At 38.8% G+C, this 10,666-nt stretch overlaps 1 protein-coding gene and 1 long non-coding RNA gene across 2 annotated transcripts; one reads left to right on the forward strand and one right to left on the reverse strand.

Annotated features, from left to right (window-relative positions):
* Positions 1 to 478: 478 nt before the first annotated feature.
* On the forward strand, positions 479 to 4,630 carry LOC139137890 (uncharacterized). The gene is made up of 3 exons (XR_011553480.1): positions 479 to 531; positions 2,787 to 2,834; positions 4,087 to 4,630. It is a non-coding gene; the product is annotated as an uncharacterized lncRNA (long non-coding RNA).
* A 4,454-nt stretch (positions 4,631 to 9,084) lies between these two features.
* Positions 9,085 to 9,450, reverse strand: LOC139139505 (uncharacterized). Its single transcript, XM_070708417.1, has one exon. The coding sequence runs from the start codon at positions 9,448 to 9,450 to the stop codon at positions 9,085 to 9,087; it is 366 nt and encodes a 121-aa protein (XP_070564518.1).
* Between the last annotated feature and the right edge of the window lie 1,216 nt (positions 9,451 to 10,666).

Genomic DNA, 10,666 nt, shown 5'->3' on the forward strand with positions numbered 1-10,666 from the left:
ATGTTGATTGAACTGGGCGATAACAGTGCGACAGACTGCCCTGTAGGTAAGTATCGAGAGACACCTGGCATCTTGCATCCACGCGTGAGCTGCCAAAAGCATATTTCTGCGCTTTCCATAAGCTTAAGTAGATGATACCTTGATGAAAATCTCTAACAAGATACATACAATATAATAGTGTAATTCTGAAAAAATGTCTGATTTCCTAGCAAATAATTATGCAAAGTAATAAACATTATGTAAGCCATAACAACCAAAAAAGTACGCGGTTCTTGCCATTCCCAAACAAATGTATGTACTAGATTTGATCGAAATTCGATGAGATGGTCTTGAGATATCCCGCCAAAAGACAGACACAGACAGACGCACATACCTGCATACGTATAGACATAGGTATGATATACAAACTAAACAGACGAGTACTTGATGTTTATTTTTAAGTGATATATAATTGAATCTGTTTTATCCATGTAATTTCAGCAGAACCAACACAGCAATCATCGACGATGACAACGGAAGCCCCTGTAGAAGGTACGATCTTTTTTCCATGTAAGATCTGTACTATCGCCCCTCTCGGTTGATTGACATCAAGAAAATTTGAGGGAGTATGTGAGAGATTATATGATCATTAAGCTAAATATGTAACATTCGTTCATAAATTGTTATACTTTCACATTAGTTGGTGTTTTGATTTAGCCAATTTGATGCAGTCAGAAATTCTGTTTGAACAGGGGGAAACTGACCATGCGAAGAGTATTAACTAACAGTTTATGTTTGCCATCCTACGTCCAAACTTGAGGTACATGATACCACAGCCGTTAGAGCTTAATTATGTTGCAGGGAACTACCTCAACTCCACTAGAGATATGAGCAGAGCTATGTTAATGTGGCTGAGCATGAATAAGACATAGCACTGCCCCATCTCGTGTTCAGTATTTGCATATTTGTGTACTTAAAGTGGCACTCAAACTTGGTAACATTTTTAAAGCACGTGTTTTTAATGCCAACGGTCGATATTTGACGATTCAACTGCGCGCGGATCGCGAGATATCGATACAAACATGTCTTCAAATAAGTAAAAGTTTGAATTCCGGTGGCCCACTAAATTCAGCTTCCGAACATCGAACGTTCGGCACTGGGGCCATTGTCAACTAAACTATGGAGTACGAGTCTACGCTGACGCTGCTGTACGCCACAGTACCACTGGCGTCGGTGATCGGTCATGGCCTGTGGGAGAAAGCTGAGTCCTACTGACTTGGCGTATAATATAAACGAAAAACAATTTTGGCTGATTCCACCAGAACTAGCACAGTTACGTGCGATTGATACATAGCGGCCGCCGCGTGATATACATAGACGCATGGCACGCGCGCATACCACGTGCGCGGCGTACTGTGTGGCAGACGACAAAATGTAGTCATCGGAGGCGGCTAATATTTGACATGTAAAAACAGACGTTTATGTGGTATTGGTTAAAAATATAATACAACCGATTTAGAATAATGAAAACAACAAAAACTAAGGAGAAGTTTTTAATAACTTACCTGAGGTAAAGGCATAATGCTGTATATAAAGTCTTTGCAGTGGGAAGTAAATTAATTGCGTCGTTCGAACTTATTGTAGACTCCCTAGAATATCGTCAGTCAGCACAACAACAAACCTTCGGGGGATTTCGAGTCAAATTAGAACGATCGTAAAACTTCGGGATGTGAAAAATACGCTCGGGAAATGACATGTTTTTATCGATATCTCTCGATCCGCGTGCAGTCGCCAAGTCAAATATCGACCGCTGGCATTAAAAAAATGTGTTTTAAAAATGTTACAAAGTGGGAGTGCCTCTTTAAAATTCCACAAGCAAGGAACATGCTGACTTTTTCTCACATATTGCAAGGCTGATTGTGATTAAGATTAACCGAATGTAAGACCACAATAAATTAGCCATTTCGAAGAATAAAGTTATCTTCTTTAGAGGTACCGCTGGCTCTTCCTGTCCTCGGCATTTCGCCCCTAAATTGTTGGTCGATACCCAGTGAAAATTTCAAAGATCACAATGAAGGCCAGCATGTACAATTTATTTCTCTCTTACTCAGTATATAGTTTTAGTGTCAGTCTCATTTACTTTTATATATATATTTAACCATACTGGTTATGTGGGGCTGAAATATGCTGTTTTGAGGCTGTCTACTTTGAGCTCTGAGAGAATCTGTCTCAAAGCCCCTAATATCTTGAACTCAGAGGGCTCTGAAATCATAGGCTCTCAAAAGTCCACTCTACCAAGTTTAATACCCGTCATTAGCAGGGTCCCTTCAACTATTATAGAGCCAGTATTGCCATTGCACAAAGAGAATATTTACTGCATCAAATGGGCTTAATTAAACCTGTTAGCTTGAAAAGGTCAATTTCTTGTCTTGGAACCTTAAGTAGATGATACCTTGATGAAAATCTGTAACAAGATACATACAATATAATAGTGTAATTCTGAAAAAATGTCTGATTTCCTAGCAAATAATTATGCAAAGTAATAAACATTATGTAAGCCATAACAACCAAAAAAGTACGCGGTTCTTGCCATTCCCAAAAAAAATATATGTACTAGATTTGATCGAAATTCGATGAGGTGGTCTTGAGATATCCCGCTAAAAGACAGACACAGACAGACGCACATACCTGCATACGTATAGACATAGGTATGATATTTTTAGCTCAAAACTAAACAGGCGAGTACTTGATGTTTATTTTTTAAGTGATATATAATTGAATCTGTTTTATCCATGTAATTTCAGCAGAACCAACACAGCAATCATCGACGATGACAAAGGAAGCCCCTGTAGGAGGTACGATCTTTTTTCCATGTAAGATCTGTACTATCGCCCTCTCGGTTGATTGACATCAAGAAAATTTGAGGGAGTATGTGAGAGATTATATGATCATTAAGCTCAATATGTAACATTCGGTCGTAAATTGTTATACTTTCACATTAGTTGATGTTTTGATTTAGCCAATTTGATGCAGTCAGAAATTATGTTTGAACGGGGGAAAACTGACCATGCGAAGAGTATTAACTAACAGTTTATGTTTGCCATCCTACGTCCAAACTTGAGGTACATGATACCACAGCCGTTAGAGCTTAATTATGTTGCAGGGGAACTACCTCAACTCCACTAGAGATATGAGCAGAGCTATGTTAATGGGGCTGAGCATGAATAAGACACAGCATTGCCCCATCTCGTGTTCCGTATAAATTTTGCATACTTGTGTCTTAAAATTCCACAAGCAAGGAACATGCTGACTTTTTCTCACATATTGCAAGGCTGATTGTGATTAAGATTAACCGAATGTAAGGCCACAATACATTAGCCATTTCTAAGAATAAAATTTTCTTCTTTATAGATACCTCTTGCTCTTCCTGTCCACGGCATTTCACCCTTCAATTGTTGGTCGACACCTAGTGAAAATTTCAAAGGTCACAATCAAGTCCAGCATGGACAGTTCATATCCTTCTTCACTCAAGATACAGTTTTAGTGTCAGCCACATGTACTTGTATGGAAATTTGAGGCTGCCTGCTTTGAGCTCTGAGAGTATCTGCCTCAAGGCCCTCTAATATCTGATCTCGGAGGGCTCTGAAATCTTAGGCTCTCAAAGGTCCACTCTATACCTTGTTTAATGCCCGATCATTCATTGGCAGGGTTAAATTTTAAGTATTATAGGATCAGTTTTGTTATTGTACGGACAGAATGTTTACTGCATCAAATGGGCTAAATTTATACATAGATGACCAGAAGTGTAAAAATCTCGAAATTCTTTCATTTATGTTTCACCTATTAGTCGCACACATTTGCATCACACTGAGACCCCTTATGGTACCATGAGCGTCTGATTTTAGCGTCGGGTATCATCTAGCTTTACTTTCAGTCAAACATCATCATGAACAGAACAAATATCTGACATAAAATTCACCGTAGCCACCAAGAAGGCCAAATCAAAATGAAGTGATCGCATTAATGGAAATATCATAATGGTTAAACTTTAATTTTTTAGTTTTTTAAATGAAACTCATTATTGTTTTCGTTATCCGATTCTTTCAGGTGTAGCCTCCACCATCCAACCACACAGTGGATTACCGTATTTGGTAATTGTCGGCATCATGGTTTTCATCATTGATCGAATTTCTCAGTAATTACGGAACATCGAATTGTGACATCCTTTGCTACGTGATTGGTTTATACGTTTCGACCATCTTCTTTCCTGTAGCTTCTATTCCTAATAGCTTTATTATGCCTGTTTAATAAGTATCAATACTAGATGTGATAGGTTTTTGTCAGCAAATCAGAATTTATATCAATTATATGAGGATATGTCAATCGATTTTTTTTGCTCTCATATTTCTCCGTCTTGCACATTATACTCAGTAGATGGACTTTATGGAATACTAAACCATTTGAGACACAGGCGTGGTATTAACACTTTGTCAGGTGGTATAGCCTGCCCAGTTTTATCGATATTAATTCTTCAAAAGTAACCAGGAAAGCATTTGTATTATTTGACTTCTTTTTCAATAGCAATGTTTTTGAGTTACATATTTTATAGTACCTGCTTTCTCTTCGCCTTTCACATTATATTCGGCGGATTCAACACAATACTAGACCATTTGAAAAATTGTTACGTTATTTCTACTTTGTCAGGTGATAGCCTGCTCAGCTTTATCGACCCTAAAGAGTCACATGGTAAAAAATGTTAATAAAATTAACTTGGAATTTGACACCGAGAGCTTTGTATGTGGCTCTTATATGTGTACCAATGTACACACAAAATAATACACTTGGCACCCAAGTACTACTAGTGAGCAATGTACCGTAATTTTGTATATTATAGGTGGAACAAAAGAAGTTGAGCAAAGTCATAAATGTCATTCATTTGTACATAGTACATTCTTTGGTGATGTTCTCTGAATTAACCTAAATTTTTTGTTGTTGTTGGCTTTGACACACTGTTACTATATAGATGTTTGACTACTACCCAGTCGAGTGTGGCCCAACTTTTTTGTGTGTATTTCGATGTGATGTCAAGCTCCTTCTTACAAATACGTGCATAACAGATTATTAACACTTATCCCTAATTCATAATTTATGACAAACTATTCACGTGATAACTTCATCATTATGTCAACCTAAACCGACAACCAGCGAGGTTTAGCCACTACAAAAACTACATCTCAGTAACTTTCACGTCGGGCGTGTCTAAAATATTGAGATATAGATGGCACAGACATAATTAAGCAATACACTGGGTATCTGCTTATATTCACTTTGGACGGATTTTTGAGGGTTCGAGATATGAATTTGTAGGGGCCAAAGACGAAATGACAATCAGTGTTTGATATGGACCAAATGATATGAATGCTGATTTGAAACAAGGAAAGGGTGGTAGAAGAGGGTAATGACCGAGTTATAATATACCCTGACCAGCATTTTACAAACTACGTAAGAGACCTCACATTTGAATATTCATCATGCATTCAGACAGAGACGTAAAACGGAAATATCAACTGTAAACACACGCGTAAGAATATATAAAGGTGGGAAGCGATTTCGGACTTGGAGCAGCTTTGCAACTGGAGCAAAAATTCAAGAAGTGAAAATTAATCTAGGCACAAAGATTGGCGGGAACAATAGCAAGGATTTCATATTATAATATAATCAGACTGAAAATAGTTCGTCTTAATCCCAGCTGAAGTACAGCAGTATGAATATCTGCCGGCAACCCTGACTGAGCTGGAAGATGTAGACTCGGCCAGCATGAAGACAACTTGGCAAGCAACCCCTTTTTGTTTCAGTCGGAACCAGATATAGCAAATATTTATACCCCTTATCTTTCCCCGCAACGTAGCATAGGTGCTATATGGAGTGGCTAGTGCATCACATAGTTATGGTCACTGGTTTTTAAACCATTCGGTATTGATATACAAATACTATCGGATGCACATTTGTTACAGTCTCCCGATACTTAAGCTTCTATTGGGGCTGTATCTTTCGGTTGGTGAGATATTACGGCCACTTTTGTGGCGGCAGCGGCGGCGTTGGTGGTGGTGGTGGCAGCATCTTCGTCATCCGCGTCGGCGTCAGGGGGCTTTGGTGGTTGTAATCCACCAGATACATTCTTCTGTAGGGAGCTGCAAGTGCGTTTGTAGGCGCGGAGACCGTCGTCTGATTATGACCAGTTCTTTCTTTTATCAGTTGTTCATCAAACCCCTGCTTGTATAGAGAAGTTGCTGCTGTAACCTGAATAATATAATGAAAGGGATGTCTCAGTGTATAAGCTTATATATTTGAAAATGAAAATGATAGCCATAAATAGAGAAATCAATTTATGGCTATCATACGTTGAGCATTGTTGAATAAAACATTTATGTTGAAAAATCTGCAGACACTTGCAATTAAATACAGAAATTTACCTTGCCAGAATGCCCAGTATGGTATCCATCTATGCCAGCAATCTCACACATTTTCTTTGTATACTGTCACATTGTGTTAATCCCAATTTTCTGGGAAGAGAACTTTATAGCATCGGTAGTTGTCTTCTCGGGTAGTGGGCGACGGTAGAATGCACCTTTGCTTGGAATTATCCCAAGTAATTCTTTAGCAGCATGGATTCGATGGATCACTATATTGGCGGAGTGCATATGGTACTTTGCGGGAATTATAAAGCAACCTTGATTATTTTTGCATGGTCGTCCATTAATAAGCTCAGAACCCCCGTAAATTATACGTTTTCAGAAATCCTAGATATAGGGGACCATTTTGGTTACCATAGTGCCACCATTGTTTACACAGCTATCACATGACAAGTAATTCGCATAACCCTTCAAAATCGGTTTTCCCTATGTTTTGTTTCAATGCTTTTAGATATGTGGCTGAAATTTGCGTGAATGCAAGGTGTTTTACGGATCTTCCAAAGTGTGGCTCAGAATTTTTTGAAACCTTCTTAAATAATTTTTATGCCAGAAAACTTCAAGGTCGGTGAATTTAACCCTAGTTTATTTCTTTAAAATTGTGCCCAAATAAAAAACTAAGCAAGATATTAAAAGTCTGAGACAGTAATTAGAAGAGCGTTGTGACAGCTTGCATTCCAGCAAGTTTGAGTCAGATATTTTGAAGTATTGAGACAAAATGTGATTACCAAAATCTTTCCCTATATCTAGGCTTTCAGAAACTGTATAATGTACGGGGTCTGAGCTTATTAATCACCAGTGAATTGTTAGATTAAAGAGGTCAATTTCTTGTCTTTGAACCTTAAACGGTACATTATGTGATTTCCGGCAAGCCTTGTTGGAAAAAGATAGCAAAAAGTAGTATTTAGGTGAATGTTGGCGGTATTTTTGTCATGGTAAGTTCCTAGTAATAACCAGGCTATCGATGATGGTAGCCATATTGCAAATTTGGTTTGAATTAGTCGAAAAATTGTGCGCATTAGCAGCTTGCACGCAGATTCGGTTGCTTGTCAATGGCTGTGGTTATGGCAGCGTAACATATGAAAACGCTCATGAAAACCTCCTTCAAAGTAATCGACCCACAGCTATGCCGCATCGACGTATGCTTGATAAAACTTCTGAGTTAACCGTTCAAAATATAAGTATTAATACATATATTTACTTCCATCGCAGCGCGAGCGTATACCATCATCAGATGCACTGCCATGCAAAACTGAAATTATACCATACCAGTATATTGATGGCGCAAATGCAGCATTCTGATAGGTAAAGACGTAAAAGTATGCTGCATTTGCAATATAACATGGTTGGAACGCGTTACAGCTAGATAAAAATCCAACGCCGGAATTTCAATGTTCTGTTATGATACTACGGGATCTGCTATACACCACCTCGGCATTTAGTATACCGATCGGTTTTGACAAGTTCACTCTATATATGCACTCGCTATCACTCGTGCATATTTGTTTTGAACTGGTCAAAATCTCGTAGTATACCGTCGTTGGCTGTGGTTTATTACTAAACTATTATGCCGTTACCTTACCTTAATGACATCACTTGTAACTCAGGCTACTTTTGTTTGTGAAAAACTATATTATCATAAAGGAATATTTACGGTGCAAATTCTTTTGATGATGTTATATTCGCGATATAAAGTGGTTCGAACGCAGACGGGTTTCCATCTAGAGAAAAAAATCCTGACATGATATGGTACTCTTACTCACCAATTTAGGGTACGAATTGGAGCTTTAGGAAATGGCTGAAAATGACCAAACTTTTAAAACATAGTTTCGTTTTGCATTTTATGATAATTTGGAGATTTTTTATGATGACGATGATTAAGGGCATTTTCCACAAAACAAAGTGAAATCATGATGTCTGTAGTAACAAGAAATGCATCAAAGATCGCAACAAAGTCCATCCGATTAACGATGCGTCTTTAACTTAATTTAATTGCCGTGTGATTAAAGTAGCTGCAGTGCCAGTATGCTTCATCAAGCTCCAATCTTTAAAAGGCACCTCTTGAAGGTGACGAATTTGTGAACCGAGTGCTTGTTTTGACTCTAATCCTTTATGATGACACCAAGGACAATAACCTTGAGGAAATAGGCAGTCAGTTACGTAAACATCTCGAAGGTTATTTCCGTAAAAACAGACACCAATATGTAGACGAGATCTACATACCATAGCAGGATGCACATCTGAAGATAGCTCACTCTTCCCATTCAATGGGACGACATACCATTGTGCTCATCATTATGTCTAACAAAACCGATAATTTTCTGTACCCATGTCATTTTAATTTGGGGTGCTGTACAATGATACTATTATAATTGTTTTACAGTCAATTGAACTTTTGATCTCAACACGCTAGATTTTAGTCACTGAAATTTTCGGTTGCAGCACTACAATCTTCGTCAGCAGAATAACCCGATCTCAGTGTCGTGACCTTTCGGACACGTGACATCAAAATCGGGTCATAGACTTTTGGTAATTTATACCTTCCACTGTCTCATTCCCTCTGAAGAGAGAGTCACTTGTTCGTTTAATTCTTTATTCTTTTGGACAAGACCATCTTCTTCCTCCTGCACGCACATTAACTCTGCTCGTTTTTCTCTCTAACTCGGATAAATATCGCCTCCTTGACACCCCTTTCGAAGTATCGTGGATCCCTATCAAGAATTTCTACATTTTCCAAGTTCACAAAATGGTCTGGTGATTCAATGTGGATATGTTGGGAAACTTCCGATGTTGTAGAGCTGGGACGCCGGTGTTCAAGAAATCTGGTTTTTAGAGATCTCTCCGTTTCATCACCGATGTAAAATTGTGTGCAGGGGCCCTTATCGGTCTGACCTTGACACGGAATCATATAAACGGGACCAGTGATGTCTTTCTTGGCAGTTTTGTCCTTGGGTGCAACCAGTAACTGGCGTAGTGTTTGAGTAGGTTTGAAACAGACCATTATGCCGTAGGAGTTGAAAGTCGTTCGCAAAGGACAGATTGTTCTACCGTATGTGAAGGGTATTTCTGAGGCCCTGAAACGGCCTAGTCACCTGGCAAAGAAGATAGTGATCGGAAACACTCGGCTATTCCTATCCCAATCTCTGAAATGATAGTTCAATAGTTTAATGACGGAGTTATTACAATTTTGACTGTGACCCCTACGCTAATTGAGTTCAGTCAGAGAGAGAGAGAGAGAAGAGAGAGAGAGAGAGAGAGAGAGAGAGAGAGAGAGAGAGAGAGAGAGAGAGAGAGAGAGAGGTGGGGAGGGAGGGGGAACGAACCAAGGATGGCTCTCTACCTCAATGCATTAAACAGTTTTTTCGAAAATTATTCAGAACATATCTTATATGCTAGAGCTTTGAATGAGCGGTGAGATAAATATCGAAATACAGGATTTAGAATTCGCGTCAAACAATTATGCGATGCTTAATCGCCCGGCGTGGCATCTATATTTAGAGTAGATTGGAATATCCGTCGCTCGACGGCGCTTTCTACGCCCCCCCCCCTAAGCGGACGGGAGCGTAGGGAGCGTCCTCGAGCGACAGATCTTTCAGTCTATATTTAGAACAACGATGAGAACTAAAACTTTTTCGGACCATCCTGGCCTTTCAATATATGTCATTGACCATGGCAAGTGATCTGTGTATGGTGCTAAAGCTGGAGTTTCATGTACTTTTGTCGCACTTTACCTGGATTATTAAATTGTGTAAGCGAAACAATGAGGTTTGGAATGCAAGACTTTGCCTTCCTACCACCAAGTGAGAAGAAATTAACTAGTCAAACTAGCTTCACACCTTATCCTGAATTTTATTTCCGCGCAAGTGCATAAAAAGACGCAGTTTTCCTGAATTCTTAACCCCGTGTTCACCATTAGAGTCCATAAGAGTCACATTTTGTGTGCTTTCAATACCGTTGAAACTTGTTTATTCTTGTAGTTTTTGAAACTGCCGGTGAAAGCAAATTCTTCATCAGAAATCTTCCGCTCTCCTTATATTTATCGTTGAAAAATCAAAATTATCATAACAACTAATTTTTCCAAATCCCATTTCAGCATTCGGGAAAGGTTTTTGGCTTGTGAAATAGATGGATTTACGGGAAAAACATGTAAAACAAAAGGATAAGTGAATGGTGTAAGTCATCCACCCTGGCCAGGTTTTGTTTCGGGAAAGTTAAAA

This window comes from Ptychodera flava, chromosome 8, assembly GCF_041260155.1.
Source record: "Ptychodera flava strain L36383 chromosome 8, AS_Pfla_20210202, whole genome shotgun sequence".
Taxonomy (NCBI): domain Eukaryota; kingdom Metazoa; phylum Hemichordata; class Enteropneusta; family Ptychoderidae; genus Ptychodera; species Ptychodera flava.

Bases quoted from the DNA above. Each gene is read 5' to 3' on its own strand.
- LOC139139505 (XM_070708417.1), bottom strand. From the start codon at position 9,450: ATGGTCTGTTTCAAACCTACTCAAACACTACGCCAGTTACTGGTTGCA.